The sequence below is a fragment of the Rana temporaria genome, chromosome 2 (assembly GCF_905171775.1).
Source record: "Rana temporaria chromosome 2, aRanTem1.1, whole genome shotgun sequence".
In the NCBI taxonomy this organism is placed as follows: Eukaryota; Metazoa; Chordata; class Amphibia; order Anura; family Ranidae; genus Rana; species Rana temporaria.
Genome location: NC_053490.1, coordinates 90687473 through 90713156, shown reverse-complemented (window position 1 = coordinate 90713156; position 25684 = coordinate 90687473). Strand labels below are relative to the sequence as shown.

The window sequence follows — 25684 nt, the reverse complement described above, 5'->3', positions numbered from 1 at the left end:
GGGTTCTTTTTCAAAATGTTTGCTCTTTTTTTACTTAAAAAAAATGTGGTGATTAAATACCACCAAAAGAAAACAATTAGGTACAGTGATACATGACTGAGTAATTGGCATTCAAAGTGCAAGAGCACTCATGCTGCGTACACACGGACGTTTTTCATGTCCTAGAAAAAACAATGTTTTTTTCGACGTGATTCTTGTCAAGCCTGCCTTGCCTACACATGATCGTGAAAAAAAAATGCTGGAGCAAAGCACGGTGACGTACAACACGTACTAAGGCACTATAAAGGGGAAGTTCCATTCACATGGCGCCACCCTTTGGGCGGCTTTTGCTGATTTTGTGTTAGTAAAAGTTTGGTGAGAGACGATTCGCGCTTTTCAGTCTTTGTGCTTTTCAGTCTGTTTCAGCGTTAGAAATGTGATATCTCCATTACAAACGCTAGTTTTACCAGAACGAGTGCTCCCGTCTCATAACTTGCTTCTGAGCATGCGTGTTTTGTTCCCGTTGTTAAAGCCTACACACGATCATTTTTCACGACGTGAAAAACGACAACGTGAAAAACGATGCGAAAATTTAGAGCATGTTCTAAATTTTTAATGGCCATTTTTCACGTCGTGAAAAATGCTCTGGAGCCCACACACGATCGTTTTTAATGACATAAAAAAAAAAATGTCATTTTTCACATCATCAAAAACGGTCATGTGTACGCGGTATAAAAGTTGAAAATTGGTGTGTGCAGGAAATGTGCCCTGTATTGAAGTGGTTAACATCTTTATCCTGAAAGCATTGAGAAATTTTGAGGGATCTTCAAACACAGCCTGCAACTTAGATATGGTATGAAAAAATGTAAAAGGATTTTTACAAAGGACCAGAATGCTACAATAAAAAAAATCTTACGATAAGAGCCGGTTCACACAGGGGCGACCTGGGATCCGACTTGAAGTTGCCCCAAGTCGTCCCAAGTCGTGTGGTTGAGAAAATCAATGGAAATGAATGGGAGCCGTCTTAATACACACTACTGAAGTCTCTCCGACTTCAGAAAAGGTCCCTGTACTACTTCAATCCGACTTCAAGGCAGCTTGTAGGCAACTTGTACCCATTGATTTCAATGGAAGTTGCCTCAGAAGTCGGATCACTGTCTTAACTGAAGCAACAATACAGGAAGATAACATACATTTCTCAGGCAAACCCCTCCTTCCCCCCACCCTCCCACAGAGCTGATTGTTGTTTGATTGGCCACTGGAAAGTCCTGGAGGCGACTTGAAGTTGCCTTGTACTGTCCTGGAGGTAACTTGAAGTTGCCTTGTAAGTTGCCTGATGATTCATACTAAAGTTGTGTCCAAGTTGCCTCCCAAAGTCATGCTGGAAGTCATGTTGCCCCTGTGTGAACCGGCTCTAAGGGTATATTAAACAAGACATTTATGAGTAACTGAAAACCTCTAGTTAATAAGAAGGCAATGTAAATATAATTTTTTTTGTATTACACAGCAGATGGTCCGGGAACAGTATACCACAACAACCCAAGAATCCGACATAGATCATCCAGAGAAGCAGTATGTCTATAACATTGGAATCTATGGCTGGAGAAAGCGCTGCCTCTACCTGTTTGTCTTACTTCTTCTTATCATCTTAGTTGTGAATTTTGCTCTAACCATTTGGATTCTCAAAGTCATGTGGTTCTCACCAGTAAGTATCATTCATAACCTTTTTATTGCTATCATTGTTGTATCTGGTCAGTTCAACAGCCTTCATTCATAATTAAAATGATGACTGACGTGTTTATTTTTTTATCAATTAAAGCAGGGGTACTTAATTAAAATTCACAGTGGTCTGGTCAGCAAATTTTTATTCCTGCAGAGGATCCCTCCTTCACATCACAACCCCCTTTCATATCACTGTCACTTTTGCAACACAGCCCCCCCTTGCAAGCACTGCCGCCTTCCTCACATCACAGCCCCCCTTATATCAAACCCCCCTTGCAATCACAGACCCCCTTTATATCCCAGTCCCCCTCCACATCATGGCTCCCCCCTCCTAACATCACTGCCCCCCCTATAAAATGACAGCTCCCTCCTTTCACATCATATCCCCCCTTACACCCCCTTTGCAACCACAAACCTGCCCTCACATCACAGCTTCCCCTCCCCCAAACACAGTCCCCCATTGCAATCTCGGTCCCCCATGAAACCACAGACCCATTGCAGTTACAGCTCTCCTTCTTCACAGTTCTACCTTACAACAACAGGACAGAAGACGGGAGGCACAGTATTGTGCAGTGTAGTGTTTACTCACCTGTCTGCTGCTGCTGTTAAACTTATAGCATGGCATAGGGAGGGACACATGATGGCAGGTCTGCACTGAGGTTGGGAAATCCTAGCAACCCATCCCTTGCTTGTTAACAAGAAGAGTTGGGCAGCTTCCACCCTCTGTGCAGATCTGCCATGCTTCTGCCCTCTGCCCTGCTGTGAGTTAAACAACAGAAGCGGCAGCAGCATGTAGGTGACTACACACAGAAGAGGAATGCACCTATGCTGCTAAGTGGTGTGGCCGCAGTCCAAATAGGACTTTTACACAGACCATGTCCAGCTATTTAGTGACGCCTGATTTAAAGTGACAGTCCACACAAAAGTGATATTTTAGTATTATGTGAATTCTGGTGGTCAGCATGAGCCCCTATCTACATATATGTCTTATATGGCTGTTTTGATTGAGTCTTTAAAGCGGACATTCAGTCATATTTTCAAATTTCCATCTATTAAATCTTCTGCCCTTGTTGTTTTAACTTTGGATGGTAATTTTTTTTTCTGCCAGTAAATACCTTATAGAGCCCACTTCCTGTTTCTTGTCTGGTCATTAGCCTAGGCTTATGACATCATGCACAGCTATCTCTCTTTCTCACTCTCGTGGGAGTTTGCCAGGAAGGGAGGGGGATGAGTCATAATAGGGCCGATCAGAGCTGGCGTGCCTCTGTGTGTCTGTGTAAATACAGGAAGTGAACAGGTAGCAGCTTCAGCTGCCCACAGTTAAAATGGATGCAGCCAGACTTAGTGGAGGGAGATTTCTGCAGTATATTTGGCAAGTACAGAATAACAATATATATAAAATATTATGCAAAGTGGTTGGATGGAAGCTTCAGAATGGCAAAGACGTTTTTATTACAAATTATATGAGCAGACTGCTGTTCCTCTTTAAGGTTGCTTTGCGGTAAAAGCCAAGGAATCTTAGACCTCTGTAATTTATTAATACTTTTATTAAACAAAAAAACTGCACATACAACTGGAGAAAACACACTTCATAGCATGCAAAGTATAACATGCACATAACATGCCTACAACAGGCACAAGCTGACTATCTTCCCTGAAAATAAGCATAACAATATGTATGCAATACGTTTACTAAACAGCCACTCAACTTGGAGATGGAAAAAAAATGCAATCTTCTTGTTTGCTCAGAGTCCAACTCAAAACTTTTGTTTCCTCCGATATCTCCAAAGCAAGTCTTGCCTCTTTGTCTTCAAGAACAACTCTGCTTTTTGTCTCCCACATACCTGTTCAAAAGTCCTAAACCCATCCCCTTTACTTCCTGTACATCATATCCTGTAAGGAGCTTCCTCTGCTGAGCTCATAAACTAGTCCAACTGATCCATTTGTATATTAATGGGGGGGGGGGCTTAGCTTCTAAAACAGCACATGGTTTTAAAATGCAACTCTTCACATATAAATATATGCTATAAAATCATCCAAAAATATCCATAGCAACACATTGGCTCAGTAATGTGTACCTGTTATTTTGTCCAGTATGGGGAAGAACAAGTTGACTTTAGAGCTCCAACTCTGAGCTGTGGACTGTTGCACCCTAGTGTTCCCTCCTCCTGGGTGAAGGCTCTCCAAGCAGTACTTTCTGTAGCGCCTGGTTACTTCTAAGTACCGGTGCTAAGTTAAATTTAGATGGGGTCAGAGAGTTAATTAGCTCTGACCCAGCTGATTTGTTCAAATTTGGGTCTCTGTCTCAGCTTGGCTGACTGTGGGCTCATTCTGTCGCTTCTGGGGAGCTGTTCCCACCCCAGGATGACAGGTGGCAGCAGTGAGGTTTGAGTGCTTTTACCCGGAAGCCTATCAGGAGGGGTTTTCCTCGCTGTGCATGCTGGGGGAGGGTATTTATGAGACAGACGCCATTTGTCTTGGTTCTTCTTCGAGTGCGGCACCCACCTTTAGGGTGACTGCATCATGACGCCCAAGTGAAATGGCCTTCCAGGCCGGGGTGTGCATGCCACATGGTGTTCCTGGTTCCGGGACCACATTGGTCCGGAACGTTTAAAGCTGTGGCTGGGCCCCAGTGATCTACTGGGTCCCCAATCCTGAGAACATCCCAAGCGTGTTCCCAGTGAGAGGAAGCTGTTCGGTGGGGAGTCCATCTGAGGAGAGCCAAGGGAGGCTGGCAATCCAATAGGGTCTCGACAATCCACCGGGGATCAAGGTAACCGGATACTGAGAGGTTGGATGTTGGTCACCTATCAGTCGGTAACCTACAAACTATCTGAAGGAGATCCAGGCCAAAGTCTACTAAAGAGGATTACCTCCGCTATTTCAATCCTAAGGAGGGTCTGTGGCAGAGACTTTTCCTCTAAGTTCCGAGTGATACTCTGGCTGCCAGGTCAGTGAGAGAGGCCTGTGCAGGTACGCTATACCCACTCCGGCCGGAGTGGCGAAGAAGACTAAGTGTTGTTGGAAGCAGGACTGTTTCCCTACTGTTACACCTGAATCTGCTATTTCTCCGTCTGCTTCACCTCTACTCTCTACCACAAGTTTTATTGTTTTTACCCGGCTGGGTAATAAAGAGCACAGAAAAAGACACCTGTCATGGACATTCCATTACTGTTACATTCACTATACACTCCTAGACGGCGGAGGAGCCATGAGGTAACATGCCACCCAAAACAAACCAGCAGCTCCTTCAGGTGTAGTGCTACATTACATTTCCAGTAGTCTTCAAGCCAGTCATGTGATGCAGCTGGGTCTTCTTTTGCACCTCTTCTCTGGACTGGTTCTCAGTATGCAGAGAGCAGCACTGATGTCAGTACCGTTCTTTGCAGCATTACTAAGTGAATGCAGTGCCTTGGGAAATGGGCTTTGATGCCTGGCACTCACAATATTTCCTCAGTCTTCAGGGTTAAAAGACACTAGATGTCATTCAACCAAGAAGACTGAGGGCAACTTATGGCAAACAGTGATTGCTAAGGAGGAACATTAAACCAAAAAAATAGCCCAAAGGACTTTAAGAATCCTGCATACAATTTTTTTTATAAGGCATGTAAAATGTTGCATACGCAGTACAGTTATATTAATTATTGATGATATTTTAAACCAGCTAATGGTAAATATTTATCTTCTTTATTAAAATCCATCTCTTTTAATTGTAAGCACAAATGTAATTCTTTCTAATTCAGCATTTGCACATTATTTTATTGTTTAGTTAATTATTTAATTTATGTTACTTTATGTCCCCAGTGCACAATTACTCAGAGGGATAAAGATTTTTTTCCTTTATATATTGTAATAAGTTAAGGAGCCTAATATGGTAATTAATCATTTCCAATTGATGTTAATTATTATAGATATCAGCCTGTTAATGTTCCATGATTCAATTTACTTTCATTTGAATCTCTGCTTGGGTGTGTCCGCTAATTGTTCATTTTTTTGTTGATTAAAGAACTCTGTAAATGGAATAGTCACCTTTGATCAAGAAAAAAGGAGGAATCCTCATTGCTTTACTGTAAAGCTGTATTTCACTTGTTACGTATGTGTGAAGAAGGGAAAGGACAGCCAAGGCAGACACAGTTCTTATTTCTTTCAGTAATCAAGATTTAGGCATATGTTGAGTGAGTGAGTGAGAAACTTGTAAAGCGCAACACATGCGAACTGAATCGCCTCTGGGTTATAATTTGCGTTAGTATTGTGTGCTGCCATGTTGTTCGTCTGTTACAGTTTCCAGGCTTATTTGTCATTACCTCAGTACATTATTGTGACCCCAAAATCATCCACAATCAAAAAAGTCAGCACAAACAAATACCACAGGAAATTATCAACTCACTAATTCCTGGCAGGGTCACTCTGTATTTCTTGCAATTATACATTCCATTATATATTTAAAAGATTTAACGGATAAAATAAGTGATAGTCATTGGGCCAGATCCTCAAAAGGGATACGCCGGCGTATCTACTGATACGCCGTCGTATCCCTGTTTCTATCTATGGAACTGATCCACAGAATCAGTTTCTCATAGATAGGCAGAAGATCCGACATGTGTAAGGAACTTACACTGTCGGATCTTAGGATGCAGTACCTCGGCCGCCGCTGGGGGCATTTCTCATTGAAATGCCGCTTCGGGTATGCAAATTAGCACTTACGGAGATCCACGAAGCGGTTTCCCTTTGTGAAGTCTCCGTAAATTGTTAGTTTGCAAACGCAAAATTAGGGCTGCTTTTACAAAGTGTAAAGTTAGTACACCTTGTAAAAGTAGACCCTTCTTTCCCGAGGCGATGTCAAATTTTTTTTGAAATTTTTTTTTTCACGCCGCATCTTTTTTTTTCCCCGACGCAACTTTTTTTACCCGGCGAGATTCAGAAAACTTGGCGCAACGTAATTTTGCGCAATGCAAAATAACAGCGTCGCGGGAAAGAAGGGTCTACTTTTACAAGGTGTACTAACTTTACACTTTGTAAAAGCAGCCCTAATTTTGCGTTTGCAAACTAATACTTACGGAGAAAAAACGAAGCTGAAAAGCTTCGTGGATCTCCGTAAGTGCTAATTTGCATACCCGACGCGGCATTTCGACTCGAAATGCCCCCAGCGGCGGATGAGGTACTGCATCCTAAGATCCGGCAGTGTAAGTCCCTTACACATGTCGGATCTTCTGTCTATCTATTGGAAACTGATTCTGTGGATCAGTTCCAAAGATAGAAACAGGGATACGACGGCGTATCAGTAGATACGCCGGCGTAACCCTTTTGAGGATCTGGCCCTAAGTCTCTAAATATCGGAACGTTTCCCTGCAGCAGATTGCATTGTTCTCAGACCTGGATTTGCCTATTATGTTGTATACTAAATGATCTAGAATAAATGATGACATATATTATATAACAATATAATTTGTCTTAGTAACACCTGCTGAGAATGAGATAGGGGCTTAGAAGGCAGTAGGGAGTAGGGACAAACTTGACTTTGAGAAGAAAAGTGGTGATTATTATTCTATCTATAGATTTATGAGTTTCACTAATGGTATCCTCTGTGTATATATACTTCTTTATCACATGCTCAGTTTAAGTTGGCTGTTTGTCTACTAGTGCATTTTTGTTATTTTGAAATATTAACCTTCAGTGCAATTATCTAATCCTCCACCACTACTTCTCCACACTCACAGAGCCCTGTTTCTGCAAATGCAGCTTGCTGCACTCCTTTTTGTTGACTTGTTCGTTTTCCAAACTTTCAGCAGCAGTAATGAGAATAAAATGAAGGATATCAATCATTCATCTGTCTTGGTGTCTATCTGTAACAGCACCTGTATACACACCACTAAACACCTGCATATTACATTATGTCCCAAAGTGTCTACACACCACTAAATCACCTCACATTTTATTATGTCACGGACTCCCAACCATTAACCCTCAACAGTAATTTCCCCTGCAGGTCCAGAGACACAGTACTATTTTTTTTACTCCGGTTTCAGCTGTTGTCATTGATGACAGCCATAGGTTGCATAGTTGCCGTAAAATAATTTACAGTGACAGCTTGTTCCTTAGTCAGAATATCACAACTTTAGAGAATGTGATACGAAGACCCCAAATTAATATGTACACAGTACAAGCAATACATTTTACAATGTACATTGTATTTTACATGTTGTTTAAATAATGCTAACCTAAAATAGATCGTATCATGTAAACTTTTAATATGCTACTGTAATTTCAAAACAAATGTCTTTATTGCCCATTGAGGTATAAATGAATGTAATAATTCTGAGACATTTGGGGTATACTACTGCCTTCCGGAGGTTTGGACATTGGCAAACAACAAATGTTAAGTCAGCTCCCCTAAAACCCTGCTTTCAACCTGCCATACTTTTTTGATAATGTCCTAGGAGGTTGGGCATCTTTTCCTCAGTTCTGTGGATAGCCTTTTTATTCATATTTTTATTTCTTCTTTAACCAAGATGGAATGCGACCTTTGCTCATTGGGCTGTGTTTGGTGGCATTTTTAAAGTCCACAGCCTCTGGTGTAACCAAGTCTCTGAGAACTCATGTAGTAAGCTAGGTTGGGTGAGCTGAAGCACTAGGAGCTACCTCACAGTTGATACTTTTGGGTACAATTTTAAATATTTCCACCACTGCCATCTTACACTGGTATTGATTTTGGCTGAGTAAACTGTTTGCTGACATTATGCCTTACGTGGCGTGTTCCTGGATATTTCTGCTACCATTCAGCCAAGAGGAAGCACTTGCCTGCTGCTCCTGATTTGAATACATAAAGCCTTGCCTCACGTTTGGACAATTCTTTTCTCTGTTTTATGGTACAGCATGGCTTTTATATTGACACACAGGACATTCCTGCTGTAGTAGGTGACCTCAGGCCATTCTCAATTGTTGCTATAAGCAATTTCTCAGTGTCCCTGGAAGGGAATGCCAAGAATGTTTTGCACTGCTAAAGTAATCTATACAGGTCTCCCCTCTTCATCTCTCCCACATATACTGAGTATCCAATTCAAGGACTTATTGATGGACTAATGTATTAAATCTCATACTATTTAGCAGTGCCACTACACATTTTTTTGTTGTCGGATGCCAACCTACCTCACAAGTACTGTGGAGAAGCAGTCATGACTGCAACTTACCTACATAACAGACTACCCTCAAGAGCTATTAAAAGTAGTCCATTTGAAACGTGGCATGGATTAAAGCCTAGCATAGGGCACATCAGAGTGTTTGGATGTAAAGCATATGCCTATATTGCAAGCTGGAGAACATAGCCATAAAGGGAATTTTAGTAGGCTACAGTGAGCAAACTAAGGGTTACAGAATCCTACATCCAAAGACTCACAAAGTGAAATAAGCCGTAGTGTATATTTTGATGAGAGTCTATCACAAGAAACACTGATCCCTGTAAGCTGTGAAGTGAATATGCCAAAAAAAACAGAAGAAAGGTTTGACCAAAACGAACCTGTGCAGGAGTCATAACAAGAGGTGGAACTTACAAAGCCTGAATCAAGTTCCCCACCAGATCCTGCTGAACTGCCTAAAGTCAGAAGATCCACTCAGACTACAAAGGGGATACCACCCGGCAAGCTATCATACACTGTCAAAACACACAGCGTAGTTGAACCAACATCCTGGGAAAACATAGAAAAACTGCCAAAAAGTGAGGCCAATAAATGGAGAAAGGCAGCCGAAGAAGAATTAAAGTTGCTTCCTCCTAACAGCAAAACTATAGGAAGTAAGTGGACTTTCAAAATAAAGTCAGATGCAGAAGGGAATATCCACACATACAAAGCCAGACTAGTTGCCAAGCGTTACTCTCAGAAATTTGGTGAAGATTGCGATTAAACATTTGCTTCCATCGTAAAACACTCCACCATCAGAGTGCTTCTAAGGCCCCGTACACACGGTCGGACCGAACCGATGAGAATGAACCAAAGTACGGTTGTCCCGTTATGACTTTTTTAGGACCGAGTACAAGTACCGATACTTTTTTTCAAGTAGTCACCGAATACCGATACTTTTTTTAAATGTCATGTGACCGTTTTCAAACCACAATACAGACTAAGGATATTTTCTTTAGAATTATGAAGAACTCTATGAACTCAAGACATTATAAAAGAATAAAACACAACACATCACTACAGTCACATAGTATGACTGCTGCCACTCGTTTCTCCCGTTCTTAGCTCACGTTCACTGCCCCCTCTATGCACCCGGATAGGGATGAGATCAGTGGTAGGGGATAGGATCAGTAAGAGGCTAAGGTGGTGGTGGGAGAGGATGGCACCACCACTGCCATCAGCCTCAAGTACCACCACGGCCACCCCCCCTTAAGTACCACAGCTACCACCCCTCTTTAAGTACCACTGCTGCCACCCCCCCCCTCAAGTATTACCGCTACCACCCCCATCAAGTACCAGCGGTGGACTGGTAGTACTTGTGGGAGGTGGCAGCGGTGGTGCCATCCTCTCCCACCACCACCTGTGCCTCTTACTGACCCCATCCCCCACCACTGATCTCATCCCTATCCCCCCCATCACATCTGTTGTAGAAGTAATGGGGGGATAGGGATGAGATCAGTGGTGGGGGATGGGATCAGTAAGAGGCACAGCCAGGTGGTGGAGGAGGATGGTATAAATTGCTGAGCTGAGTGATCTCTGATTGTCACTTTTGATTGACTTACCGTCACACAGGCTATCCCCCACTTTTTGTTCTGTGGCCTGGGTCACTCTATCACCGTCACTGTGCGGCTGTGCTGTGCCTTCTCCCGCCAGGATGCCATGCCTCATGCCTGGGACACCGGGTAGGTACACGCGCGCACGCTGCTGCAGAGTCCGCCCCGCCTCCCTACATCTGTCTGTGTCTCTGGATAGGCGGAGGCGGGGGCGGGGACGGTCGGACGGTCCACAATCTCATACAGTGTGAGACGCTGCCTCAGCCTCTGCATTGTTGTTCAGGCTCAGCGGCAAAAGCACGCCCCGCGGCTGAACGAACAGCACGCAGTGCGCACCGCATCAGCCAACAAACACTATTGTGTGACAGTCACGTGGGCCCCCCGGACTTACAGGGCTATGAAAATTCCGCCACTGACATTGCACCGCTCACTAGCCCGCTCGTTACACCCGTTCTTAGCTCACGTTCACTGCCCCCTCTATGCACCGCTCACCAGCCCGCTCAATGTCACCAACAAAAAAAAAGTATTCTATTTCGGTATCGGCAGTATTTGCGCGAGTACGAGTACTAGCGCAAATACTCGGTATCGGTCCCGATACCGATACTGGTATCGGTATCGGGACAACCCTAAACCGAAGTTCAGTTTCATCGGACAAAACCGACCGTGTGTATAGGCCATCGGTCTGTTTTCCTTCGGTCCAAAATTTTAAAACATGCTTCAAAACCGAACCGATGGACCGCTGCCCGATCGGTCCAAACCGATGGTTAGTACAGAAAAGCATCGGTTCAAAACCCGTGCATGCTCAGAATCAAGTCGACGCATGCATGGAAGCATTGAACTTCGTTTTATTCAGCACGTCGTGTGTTTGACGTCACCGCGTTCTGACCCAATCGGTTTTTGGAATGATGGTGTGTATGCACATCAGACCATTAGGCCACTTCAGCGGAGAACCGATGAAAACGATCCGACGGACCAGTCACATCGGTTTGGTCCGACCGTGTGTACAAGGCCTAATGCCGCGTACAGACGGTCGTTTTTTGTGATGAAAAAAAACGACGTTTTAAAAAACGTCATTTAAAATGATCGTGTGTGGGCAAAACGTCGTTTTATGACTTAAAAAAAACGACCAAAAAAAAATTCGAACATGCTCGAATTTTTTGTGTCGTTTTTCAAAACGTCGTTTTTGTTTCACAGAAATTGACCGTGTGTAGCAAAAAACGACTTTTAAAACGACGTTTTTAAACCCGCGCATGCCCAGAAGCTAGTTGGAAAAAAGTGGTGAAACGTAACCTCGCTTTGCTAGAGCATTGTGAAAAAACTATGGTGTATAGGCAACATCGTTTTTGAAAATGATGTTTCAAAAACGTAGTTTTATTTCATGATTTAAAACTTCGTTTTTTTTCATCACAAAAAACGACCGTCTGTATGCGGCATTAGTGTTGCAGCTGGGAAGGGCATGCAAGTCAAACACCTAGACGTTAAAACTGCTTTCCTATATGGAGACATTAAGGAAGATCTCTACATGGAGCAACCACCAGGGTTTGAGCAAGGAGACAACCTTGAGCTAGATTCAGGTATCGTTTACGTCGGCGTATCTATTGATACGCAGCGTAAGTTAGAAGATGCGCTGTCGTATCTATGCGTGCTATTCACGGAGCTAGATACGCCTGAATTTCAGCTTCCTCCGACCGACGTAAGTGTTAGTACGCAGTCGTATCTAGGGTGCATATTTACGCTGACCGCTAGGGGCGCTTCCGTAGATTTACGCGTAGAATATGTAAATGACCTAGATATGCCGATTCACGAACGTCCTTGCGCCCGCTACGCCATTTACATAAGGCTTACGTCCTGCGTAACGTTACCCCTGCTATATGAGGCGCAGCCAATGTTAAGGTATGGACGTCGGAACAGCCGTCAAATTTGATGTCGTTTGCGTAAGTGGTGCGTGAATGGGGCTGTGCGTTGGTTACGTTCACGTCGAAAGAATTGACTCAACGTATCTTAGGGAGTATATGCGATGTGACTCTGAGCATGCGCCGTTCGTTCGTGAAAATATTTACATGGGGTCACGGCTAATTTGTATACAACACGCCAACTACCTTCCACATTTAAATTAGGTGTGCTTACGCCTGCCTAGTTACACTACGCTGGCGCAACCTAGGGTGACAGATCTTGCAGAATACAGTTCTGTTCTCCCTGATTTACGCATATGAGATGCGCTACGCCACCCAAAAGGTACGCCGCTGTACCTGAATCTAGCTTGTGTGTAAACTTCAGAAGAGCATCTACAGTCTTAAACAATCTTCAAGGATGTGGAATGAAAAACTGAACAATGTACTTACTAAAGAGAGATTCTCAAGGAGTAAAGCAGAGCCCTGTCTCTACTCCAAGAATCAAGAAGACAGATGGATATACATCCTTAGCTAAGTCGATGACATTGTGGCCTGTTTTGAACAAGAAAGGATTACAATCAGATAGTTCACAAGCTGAAAGAACATTTTGAAATCAAAGAACTTGGGAACCTTAGCCACTATCTGGGAATCCAAATAGGAGAAGAAGATGGAAGTTATCTTCTTAACCAATCTCAGAAAATCTCAGAAATCTTGGAACAATTCCATATGAAAGATGCAAAGGACGTGAAAACTCCTATGGAATCAGGCTATCAAAAGAGCAATGAAGCAGAAAACTTGCTACCCAACAATGACATGTATCGCAGAGCAATTGGTAAGCTGCTATATGTTGCCACTGTGACAAGACCAGACATTGCTGCAGCGGTGGGTATACTATGGAGGAAAGTTTCAGCTCCCTGTCAGAGTGACTGGAACACAGTAAAAAGATTGATGCAATACCTCAAAGGAACAATTCAGATGAAGTTACCAGCAACATCCAATCCAAAACTAGTTCGATATGTGGGTGCTGATTGGGCCGGGGACTGCACAGACCGCAAATACACAAGTGGATTAATCTTCCAGTATGGGGAAGGAACCATTAGCTGGTCTAGTCGAAAGCAAGTAACTGTTGCTCTAGCTTCAACTGAAGCAAAGTACATTGCAGCAGCACACGCATGTCAAGAAGCAATATGGATTTGTCAACTTTTTGTGGACATTGGGATAAACATGTCAAAACCAATTCCCATTTTTGAAGACAACCAGGGTTGTATAAAGCTTACACAATCACAAAGGGTCAATCCTAAGATGTGTTATTGACATTCTTTACTGCCTGTCAGAGGAGATGACTGCTGATGTACTCACCAAGCCTGGAATGTTATTTCCAAAAAAAGCGAAATATAATTTGAAAAAGCTCATGCTGTTGAGAAGGGGTGTTGGAAAAGAACAACCGCATGTAATGTAAAGTTGTTAATAAACTGACAATACTGTATGCATTATACCTATCCATGCAGCAGGTGGTGCAGTGATATTATAGTGTATAGTTTTTCTATATTATTATTATTATTATACAGGATTTATATAGCGCCAACAGTTTGCGCATCGCTTTACAACATCAGGGAAGACAGTCACAATACAATTCAATACAGGAGGGATCAGAGGGCCCTGCTCGTTAGAGCTTACAGCTTACAGTCTAGAAGGTAGGGTCAAGTGGAACAAAGGGTAGTAGCTGTGGGGGATGATCAGATGGATAGGCTTCCTGGAAGAGGAGGGTTTTCAGGGATCCTCTAAAAGCTAATAGAGAAGGAGATAGATGGACAGATTGCGGTAAGGAGTTCCATAGGCTTGGAGAGGCTCTGGAAAAGTCCTGGAGACGAGCATAGGAGCAGGTGATGAGAGAGCTAGAGAGCAGGATGTCTTAAGAAGAACGAAGAGAACGATTAGGTTAGTATTTAGAGAATAGGTCAGTGATGTAGCTGGAGCCAGAGTTGTGGATGGCTTTTTAGGTAGTTGTTAGTATTTTGAATCAAATTTGTTGGGTAAGCGGAAGCCAGTGGAGGGATTGACAGAGAGGAGTAACAGAGACAGAGCGGTTGGTAAGGATGGATGAGTCTGGCAGCAGCATTAATGATGGACTAAAGGGGGGATAGAATATGCATAGGTAAGCCAATGAGGAGGGAATTGCAGTAATCAAGGCGAGAGATGACCAGGGAGTGAATTAAGAGTTTTGTTGTGTCATTAGTTAGAAAGGGGCGTATTTTGGAGATTGAGGCGGCAAGATTTGGACAGTGATTGGATGTGAATTTTCATTAAAAAATTTAACAATTTAACACACTTTGTTAGGATACAAATAGTATATCAGTACAGAATGATCCATACACTCTTAAGAGGTGACCAAATGTCCAATCCATATGGCTGTAGTGTAAAAACAACTATAACAGTAATTATAGTTAAGTAAGGCTACTGCCCACTCAGACCTGAGCGGAGTACTGATAACTTCTTGGTAATGTTGGATCAAGTTGTAACGCCTTTAATATAGCATAAGATCAGGGCCCTTAACACCAAAGGAGGTTTGATAGTTTACATTGCTCCCACCTCAGAGTCGAGCAGAGAAAGGCTCCAGGACCCTCTATTTGTATCCATAAAAGGTTTTGTATATTCTATGATATAACAGGATGTATTGTCTATCTATACTCAATGCACTCGTTTGTGTTCCCTTCCTGTTTCTGTCTACATGATGTAAAGCCATGATAAAGATATCCTCCATGAAAGTAAAGGTGTTCTGCTGCATACAACAAGCTTCCAGCGCTTAATTGCAATCCTCTGCACAATAATAATTTGAGTTATATACAGTTTGCAACAACGGAACTGAGCAGAAATTTTGGCATACTGTAGACTAAAGCACTGATTAAGTTGGTTCACTCTAGCAGGAATGTAATAAATAATAATAACATAAGAGGGAAAAATATGCCTTTCTGAACATGTACAATTACACCCAGAGGGGTTGTAAATGGTTTCCAATAGCCTGAAAAGCAGTGACCTTTGCAAACGTACAGTAATGTGACTGCATGTAAAAGCTTATAAAATTAGAAGCTACTACTATAAATTACGGTTGTGTATTTATTAGGTCTGGGGACTCTAGTAAAGAGTCATGTTCTGTTTGTATGTTATATCAGAGTTGTAAGGCCAAGATTATATTCAGCAGCTGCTCTTAAGATAATTGCAAAGATGACGCACACCATCTGTAAGGGTTTCAAACATCTAATAATAGATATACGCAATGTATGTTAATTTGTTACCCTTATATGCTAGACGCTATACAAACATAATATAATTCACAGTAAATCCTGCGCTTTATTTTTGTTTTTTAGAAATACAGTAAAACCTTGGATTGTGAGCATATCCGACGCGTAAAAAAAAGCGACGACACCTAGCGGCCGGCGGTAGATTGCAGCCTAAGATTCGGATCTAAGGGAGATCTATGCGGAATCTGATTCTATGAATCAGTCGCATAGATCCGACCGTGGGATCTCAGAGTTACGACGGCAGATCAGGAGATCCGCCGTCGTATACCCTTGATGAATCTGCCCCACAGTGTATAAAAGAGAAGAGAGGCACCTCCAAGGTAACTCACATCCATCCATCACAATTTGTCACGGAACTGACGAAGAACCATACACAGAGCGTATACATAGGTACATTGCCTGGTGGTGTAGCGCCGCACCGCCTACTATGGGCACTTTTACCTTAGTCAAGATGGCGTTTTTGCTGCTAATGCCCCACACTTCCCAATGAGGCTTAGCTCTTTATAACTGGTGAATCACTGCTATGCCCCACCCCATTAAAAACGTCCTATTGATGATAAAACGCGTCTGGGAGGACGCGCAGTGACGTCACCACGCAAAGGAGGAGGGCTCCTTGTATGCCGGCCGGCTTTCGTTTGTTCTTAATGCTGTTTTTACATCTATGTTTGTGAGTATATCTACTGTTTTAATAAATGCCATATATTTTACGGAGTCACGCTATGGTGCACCTTCTTTCTTACTTCCATATCGGATGAATTGGAGTTTGTTACTATCGAGTGTTTCCTGATATCCTTTCCCCCCGGGATCCTGTGAATGTAAAGGCCGCGGCTGGTCTATAGCCAAATGCGCAATTTGCTTGCCCTCTGGTAAGCGGCCTCTTATTTCCGGTGAAGGGTTCACTTAATTGATTTACCTGTCACTTTGGTGGTGTGGATTCCTAGGATTTCATCTGTAGAAATGTATTCAACATGAGACCTATGTTAATCACTGTATGATTTATGCCATACCTCTCCACATGGACTGGTTTTGTATCCAAGGGTGATTTATGCTGATTAACACATGCGTATGGACTTGACTCACATCATACCCTTCTAAAATCATTATTAATTATTGTTTAGTGTTTTGTGGCGCAGCTTTGTTCCTATGTATATGTTTTGTGTATCGCGCGCCAGCTGCTGCCTCTTAATTTTTAATTTCTAGTTTAACTTAATTTTTCATATTAGCGCAGTTTTGTTTTTCCAATCTCTGAATTCTGCCTATGCCAAGTGGGCGACCTTCTATATTCATATTGCAACAGGGCAGCCAGTTGGCACAGGACCCGGAAGCAAGTGGAGCAGTGTCTACTACAGTGATTTCTAGCTTCTAGAGGAATTCCAAAGGTTGTGTTATGGTCTGGTATGGTATATATGCATAGTTACATTGGTCCAAGCTAGAAACATATATACTATATATATTCTTTTTTTCCCTTTCTTAAATATTTTCATTTACCCTCTCCTGCATCGTGACAGTGAGCTGTGGGACAAAATGCTGATACTGATTTATGAGACCAAAATATACATATTTTATAAGACCACAGACTGTGATAAATTACTTGTGGCCATCTTAAAACATGCATGATCAGCAATAACACAGCAAACCATCCATTAAAGCTCTGACCTTTATTGGGTAATAGATCTGCATCTTGCATTCAGTTCTTTATTGTTCTTATGAATATCTGTGGTGTAAAAAAGCAGTTATTGTAACTACAGATAATATAATACATTTTTACTGTTTTGCACATGGGCATGTACCAGAAAGGTTATATGAGTTAAGCGTAAGATAAACATAGTCAAATATTTTATCTAGTTATCTTTTCATAATAAATATTTTATATAGGGCTAGACTAAATACCTGGACCTGTCCTGATATGGGCCTCCTTTAATCCATGGCAGAGGAAAAATTACACTTGGGGAGGGACCTGCACTCTTTGATAATCAGCGCTGTCAGTTAGTAGGTTAAATGTAGTAAAGCAAAGACATCTAAAGAATAGGGTCCACAGGGCTCACTGCTTAATGGAAGTTTATTCAAATAAATAGATGCAGAAAATATACAAGTGTCAAGAAATGGATCACCTGCTGGCACTGTGGTTCTCGGACCTGAAGGGTGTAGTCCCGGTGTCCACCAGCAGGTGTCTTGCAATAGCCAACTGATCCCAGAAATTAGTCCCCACCTGATGCTGGCTTTTGGGAGGGTATTTGCCGCTCCTCTAGCATTCCATTGTGCCTCAGTATTTCACCTGTGCGCCCATAAGCTCTGTTCCTGTAACTTTGATCCTGATTGCCTACCTATTTGCCTGCTTGTACCTGCTCCCATGTACCTTCTCCCCATTCTAGTTCTTTCCTGACCTTGCTATTCCATGCTCCCCAGCCTGCTGTGCCCCATTTATCCTGCTGTTTGCTAGGTAGGTGTGCTTGTGTTTGCTTAATTGGTTCACTTCCACTAGTTAAGCTCACTTTTATAAGGGGTCATTGGCTTTTTATATTTTTCGGTGTACATGAATATTTGTATTAATGGTTGTGTTTATATTGCTTTCCACTTGTGCTGTTTCCACAAAAAACAAACAAAAAACAACAACATTGTTTTCACTAAGTTTTGAGTCTGGTGTTCAATGTGCAGATCCACATACATCTGATGACATCTGTTCTACAGGATACCAGCACTTGGCATCCTAACAAGTATAAACTATCAAAATAACAGCAGCTTCACCCTGCCTGGCTGTGGGTTTTTTTCCGGCTAAGATGCGTTTTCCCATAGACTTCTATGATGTCCAGTGGTTTTGGTGCAGTTTCAGAAAATGCACCAAAAATGCAGCATTCAGCAGTTTTGGTATGCTTTCTGAAACCGCACCAAAACTGAAGGACCTCATAGAAGTCTAGTCAACACCCCTTCACCCTACAACTTCATAAAATAGGGAGAAGATGTTCTGTATTCACAAAGATGAACTTAACAGGGCTAATGTCAAACTAATGTCAGATTACTATTGTAATCAGGCACTGGCTGCAAAACATGTGAAACCCCATATGGGAAGAGGCAGGAAGACCTGTTTAAACTTACAAAAACTTACTGTAAAGTTTTTTTGGAAAGTACTGGAAATGAGCAGAGGGGGTTAAAGAATTACTGGTAAAATCTGAAGTTTCTTCAAAACAAATCCCAACCTAAAATTGATTATTCTTGTTTTTGGAATAATTGGGGAGAGTTTGGTTCCTCTCTGAATTGAAAACAGTCCCCAGGACTTTGCTGTGTCTTTTGACCCCAACACCCACTGTTGCGGACCCATTCTGTGACAACAACATCACGTCTTGTTTAACTTTATGGCTATACTGAGCACTTATCATTTCACTGAATAAGATCACAGCAATATTGGGAGAAAAAAGCTTAAAGTGCAAGTGAATCCCCCTATATTTTTCAGCCAAGAAAGCTGCCATCTTTGTCTCTGTTTAATCTACAACTGCCATTGGGCTGCACATGTGATCAGTTTAGACACCAGCTATTGGATGGTTTGACAGTTTGGTTGAGAGCACAACCAATGGGAGTGTTACATTTCCGGCACGTGCCGGAAATGAAACTGTTTTATGGATGGGTTTACTTCCGCGAGTAAGGATGTCTATGCGTTCCAAACTTCAGGCTGTAATTGACTGCAAAGGATTTGCAACCAAGTATTAAAAAGTGAAAGTTTGATTTATGATTGTTAATCTGTCCCATTACTTTTGGTCCCTTAAAAAGTGGGAGGCACATAGGGCCAAATCCTCAAAAGGGATACGCAGGCGGAACTGCTGTTCAGCCTGCGTATCCCTGTGCCTATCTTTGGAACTGATCCTCAGAAGCAGTTTTCCAAAGATAGGCAGAAGATTCGACATCTGTAAGAGACTTACACTGTCGGATCTTAGGATGCAGTACCGCATCCGCTGCTGGGGGCATTTCGAGTCGAAATGCCGCTTTGCGTATGCAAATGAGGACTTACGGAGATCCACAAAGCTTTTCAGCTTTGTGTTTTCTGCGTAAGTTTACGTTTGCATACGTAAAATTAGTTCTGCTTTTACAAAGTGTAAACTAGTAACACCTGGTAAAAACAGATCTTTTTTTCGATCGCCGCGTTTTTTTTAAAATTTTGAATTTTTTTTCCCGGCGCGTAACTTTTTTTTTTACCTGACGCAACTTTATTGTCCCGTCGCAATCCACAAAGCCCGACGTAACGTAATTTCGCGCGCTGCCCGTCGGGAAAATGACGTCACGAGCATGCGCAGTACGGCCGGTGCGGGAGCGCGCCTCATTTAAATTGTCATCGCCCCCTGCAGAAGAGGACCGCCTTGCGCCGGAGACATTTAAGTTACACGGCCTGAAATTTCTAGGTAAGTGCTTTGTGGATCGGGCACTTGGGTAGAAATTTTAAGTCAGTGTAACTTAAATGGGAAAAGATAAGTTGGGCAGGATTTTTGAGGATTTGGCCCATAATTCCTTCACTGTTCATCTGATTTGGATTTTAAATACCCTCAAATTAAAGCTGAAAGTCTGCAGTTAAAGCACATCTTGTTTGTTTCATTTCAAATCCATTGTGATGGTTTAAAGACCCAAAAAGATTAGAATTGTGTAGATGTCCCAATATTTATGGACCTGACTGTATACAAGTTGTCTTCACTGTTAAAATTATATTTTATTAACATCCATTAAAACTTCTATAATAAAACCTTTGTACAGTATACATCCATACTTCAATCTATCACCCATCAATCACATCCTTGATTTATACAGAAGAATAAAATAATGCTGATGTGTTTAGAAAAAAATCACACACAATGAGATTATTAAACGAAAGATCGTCTGTTTTTTGTTTTTGTTTTTTTGTATGCTAGTCTCCATATCGAATGCGAATAGGTTACTAAAGTACAAAAATTCTTGTACAACAGAAAACAAAATTCGTAAGTGCCGTAATGTATTTGTATTGTTTTTTTTCGGACGAAAACTCTACTGATTAAACGAAAATCCTACAATCTAGTATCGTACAAGAAAAATTTTCGTGCTAGTCCCTTCGGAAAATTTCAGGCGACTAACGATCAGATTATCGTACGATTGCGTCGAAAGTGGATATTTTCATCTGTTTTTCTCATTGTGTGCACTAGGCTTTATTCAGGAAGGAGATGGGTATCTTTAACACATAGGCCCGGATTCACGTAGCACTTACGCCGACGTATCTCAAGATACGCCGCGTAAGTGCACATATGCGCCGTCGTATCTATGCGCCTGACTCTGAAAGCAAGATACGCCTGAAACTAGGCTTCATCCGACCGACGTAAGTTTCCTACGCCGTCGTATCGTGGGTGCATATTTACGCTGGCCGCAAGGGGCGCTCCCATTAATTTACGATTCGAATATGCAAATGAGTGAGATACGCCGATTCACGAACGTACTTGCGCCCGGCACATTAATATACGCGGCTTACGTACGTCGTACGTCCGGCGTAAAGTTAAGCCTCATAAAGCAGATGTAAGTCAGCAGCATCAATGCAAATGGCTGCACCAGGGAACACAGCCGTCGTCTTTTACGTTGTTTATGTAGTGCGTGAATAGGGCTGTGCGTAGGTTACGTTCACGTCGTAGGCAGTGATTCGACGTATCTTAGGCGTTCGTTCAGTCGTGATTCTGAGCATGCGCACTGGGATACGTCCATGAACCGGCGCATGCGCCGTTCGTTATTCGTATCTTGATGGCGCTCGGCCCATCATTTACATGGGGTCACGCCTCATTAGCATGGCTCACGCCCACTGCCACTTACGACGAGTTATGCCGAGGGAACCCAGCGTAGAATTGGGAGCAAGAGCTTTGTGAATACTGTGCTCGCCGCTCTGCACTACGTCGGCGTAGTGTATATTCGATACGCTACGCCGGCATAACTATGCGCTGCTGTATGTGAATCCGGGCCATAATGTATAGACAAAAATTATTAGCATATGTGTATTCCAACGCAGCATGCTAGATGTAAATTGTTGATGATATGTGCGTATATACTGCTTGTGTAACTAATTTGATTTTATATTTGTTTACAAAACACTTTGAAAATGTGTACAGCCTCCCCATAGAAGATTTATAATAATGACTATGCATTTTTGTATTCTTTTATATCGTATATATATAAATATGTGGTTGATGGGTGATTGCAATGGATGAATTCTGTACAAATGTTTTATCAAAGACGTTTTATATTCATGCTGATGTAATGCAAATATGTGGCCTCAGCTTCAAGGGGTTGTACCAGGGTGATGCCTGATGCCTAGTGGTGCAGTCATCACCCCGGTACCGTTTTTTAGAGCCCACGGTTGTCTTTTTCTTATGATTAATGCAGTTACCAGCCGCTCAATCATTATCACAAGCAGCTTGCAGCTTGCCGGCTGGCCGGAGACCCAAACAAAGCTGGAATTGGCTTTGATCGGGTCTCGGATCTAGTAACTTGGAAGCGCTGTCATGACATCGCTTCTGGCTTACCGAGGCCTAAAGGGCTTCAAATAAAAAAAAAATTACAGTATTCAAAACTGTCAAACTTGATTTTTTGAATGCTTTTAACTGCAAATGAGGGATTTAGGGTCTTATAGACCCCACTGTACCTGTCACTGCCTATTACTGTAACAAACAATGTTTACATTGCTTGTAACAGCAATAAAAGTGATACAAAAATAAATATTAAAGGGATAGTGTAATAAAAAAAAAAAATAAGAAAAAAAAATTCCCTGCTAGCTCACGCACAGAAGCGAATTCATACATAAGTCGTGCCCGCAAATGTAAACAGTGTTCAAACCATACATGTATAGTATTGATACGATAGTTAGAGCAAAAGCAATAATTCTAGCACAAGACCTCCTCTGTAACTCTAAACTGGTAACCTGTAGACATTTTTAAATTGTTGTTAATTGAGATTTTTAAGTACCATTTTTAAAATAGTGCAATTTTAAAGCATGACATGTTGGGTATTTATTTACTCATCATAACATCATCTTTCACATTATACAAACAAATTGGGCTAACTTTGGTGTTTTGTTTTATTTGGAGGTTCTAAGTAATGTTCTAAATAAAAAAATACTGGGCCAGATTCACGTAGAAATGGGCTACGCTGCGACGGCATAACGTATCCCATTTACGTTACACCGCCGCAAGTTTACAGCGTAAGTGCCTGATTCACAAAGCACTTACCTGTAAACTTGCGGCGACGTATCGTAAATCCGCCCGGCGCAAGCCCGCCTATTTCAAATGGGGCGGGGACCATTTAAATTAGGCGCGTTCCCGCGCCGAACGTACTGCGCATGCTCCGTCCCTAAAATTTCCTGACGTGCATTGCGCTAAATGACGTCGCAAGGACGTCATTGGTTTCGACGTTAACGTAAATGGCATCCAGCACCATTCACGGACAACTTACGCAAACAACGTGAAATTTAAAAATTTGACACGGGAACGACGGCCATACTTAACATTGGTTAGTCCACCTAGAGGGCAACCTTAGTTTTACGCGACGTATCTCTACGGAAATAACGTAAATTTAGAGCGTCGGGCAAAGCGGACGTTCGTGAATCGGCGTAACTAGTCATTTGCATATTCTACGCCGACCGCAATGGAATCGCCACCTAGCGGCCGGCCTAGAATTGCAGCCTAAGATCCGACGGTGTAAGTCACTTACACCTGTCGGATCTTAGGGCTATCTATGCATAACCTGATTCTATGAATCAGGCGCATAGATACGACAATCGTATCTCCGAGATACGACGGTATTTCAGGAGATACGCCGTCGTATCTCTTTTGTGAATCTGCCCCACTGATTTTAACTTGTAGGCAACAAGTGTCAGAAAAAAGGCTTAGGCATGAAGGGGTTAATGAAATAAAACGTTTAACAGTTAAATCAATTAGCAGCTCAAAAGTCTCATCTTTGTTTTTTTGGTAAATATGTATTAGAAATGTAGGTGGTGATGTGGGTTGGTGACAAATTCAAAGCAAGCACTAACATCCCTAAATAGACAATACTGTAGGTACAGCGAAATTTGTTTTAGTGTGATTTTTGTGGGTGCTAATATAGAGAACAAATATTCAGTTAAAAAAAAAAGTGTTATTCTTAAACAATCATATACATCAATACAGCTTGTATAGAGGTATGCCAGAAATATGGAAGTATAATGTGGGAGTATCTTATCGTATAGTAGGTAGCCATTATGAAGTTATCCCGACATATTTCGCCACCGTGGGCTTCCACTTATTAGAAATGTGTTACATCAAATTGAACATATATATAAAACTTTTTGCACAGCTATTACAGAATCCTGTATTGCAGACATTTCCCTCATATAACCAGTCTATGCCTTGTTAGTCTGTCTGTATTTCAGAAAACGGAGGTGATAAAACAAGGTGTCTAATAGGCCATACTGACTTCCCAGAAGAAAAGAATACTCCTGTTGACCTCAGTGACAGCTTTATTGGTGACACCAGAAATCTCGAAAAGTAATGATCTAAGCCATACGTTTAAATGTAGAAAGGACACATTTCTCATTTAAGCACTCTCACCTCATATACTGTTTAGAAGATGGTGTTTTTTGTTAGGATCAGTCATAAGGTCACCTCTAAACTAGACAAATTACAGGGAAATGTGTGGGAAATATAATATTGCATCATTTCAATCTAATTAATCAGTCAGTGCATTATGTACATCTATTGCTCTTTGACAGGTAACTTCCATTATTGTAAAGCCTTTTCTCTAAGCTACCAGTAAAAGATTAGTTTATTTATTTCTGTTTAATGTAAAGGTCTTGAAATACATTTTTAGAAAACTGAACTCTCTTGGCATAGAGTGCACATTTTGCTTTGTCCATTGAGCTGAGATCATTGCAAGCTAGCACTGGGATTGTATAAGAACGTTACAATTGTAATACTAAATTTCTGCAAAAATCAGCTCTATCTTTGAGGGAACTGTAGGGGGCAGTGTGGTGTGCAATTCATCGGGGTGAAGGGCCAATCACAGCTGATTACATGTAAACACACTTGAGGCTTATAACACCTGTCAGGCCCCGTACACACGACTGAGTTTCTCGGCAGAATTCAGCCAGAAACTCGATCGGAGCTGGATTCTGCCGAGAAACTCGGTCGTGTGTACACTTTTCAGCGAGGAAGCCGACGAGGAACTTGTCGGGCCAAATAGAGAACATTTTCTCTATTTCCTCGTTGTTCAATGAGGAAAGTCGGCCCGCCGAGATCCTCGGCGGCTTCAACACTGAACTCGACGAGGAACTCGATGTGTTTGGCACGTTGAGTTCCTCACATGTGTGTACGGGGCCATAGTTTTTTTCGCCATTAAGCTGAATGTGCTTTCTGGCAGGACTGTATAAATATCAGGACTAGTTGAACAGAAATATAAATTCTTTGGTAGGTTAATTGCTCACTTATGTGCATTCAATTGTCTCTGCGGTTTGCTTGAAGTGTTTGTTATCCCCCCAAAAAAATTGATATCTGGGTCCCTTGAAGCAGATTAAACAGCACAGTGCTTGTGCTGCGTAATCTGCCCCTCTCTAGAAGGTAATAACCTGGCTGATCCTGCCATTTCCTATCCCCCTCTCTGCGCTGACCACAATAATAAGGGCAGCTAAGGCCTGACCACCGTGGTCAGTGTCTGTCCCTCCATCACACGAATCCCTGCTCTCCTCTCTTTTCTCCCCCTAACCCCCTCCACCTTGCCTGTTAGCTTTGTGTCTGTGTCTGTGTCGACGCTCACACCCCCCCTGCTATTATTAAAAGTAAACAATTATAAATAGTCACTGCCAGCCCCTCTTTTACAGAAAGGCATAGCACACTGTATAAATATTTTACAAAAACGAGGCATGAAAATATATTTTTAGAGCGATCTTCAGGCCGGTCACGTGACTCTCACTTATACAGTGTTCTATGCATAGCTCTAATAGAGGGGCTGCCAGTGATTTCCATGTTTGACTTAACAAACACTTTAAAGCGCAGCTTTAAAAAGAAACATCTTCAACATCAGCAGTATTTCTTCCCTATAGCTACATG

General features: G+C 42.1%; 1 protein-coding gene across 2 annotated transcripts in view; it reads left to right on the top strand.

Annotated features, from left to right (window-relative positions):
* Positions 1-25684, top strand: part of SGCG (sarcoglycan gamma) — a 384547-nt gene that overhangs the window by 249221 nt on the left and 109642 nt on the right. For both annotated transcript variants that reach the window (XM_040340519.1, XM_040340520.1), the window contains exon 2: positions 1487-1684. In XM_040340519.1, coding sequence (XP_040196453.1) covers positions 1487-1684 — 198 coding nt within the window. The remainder of the gene's footprint in view (positions 1-1486; positions 1685-25684) is intronic.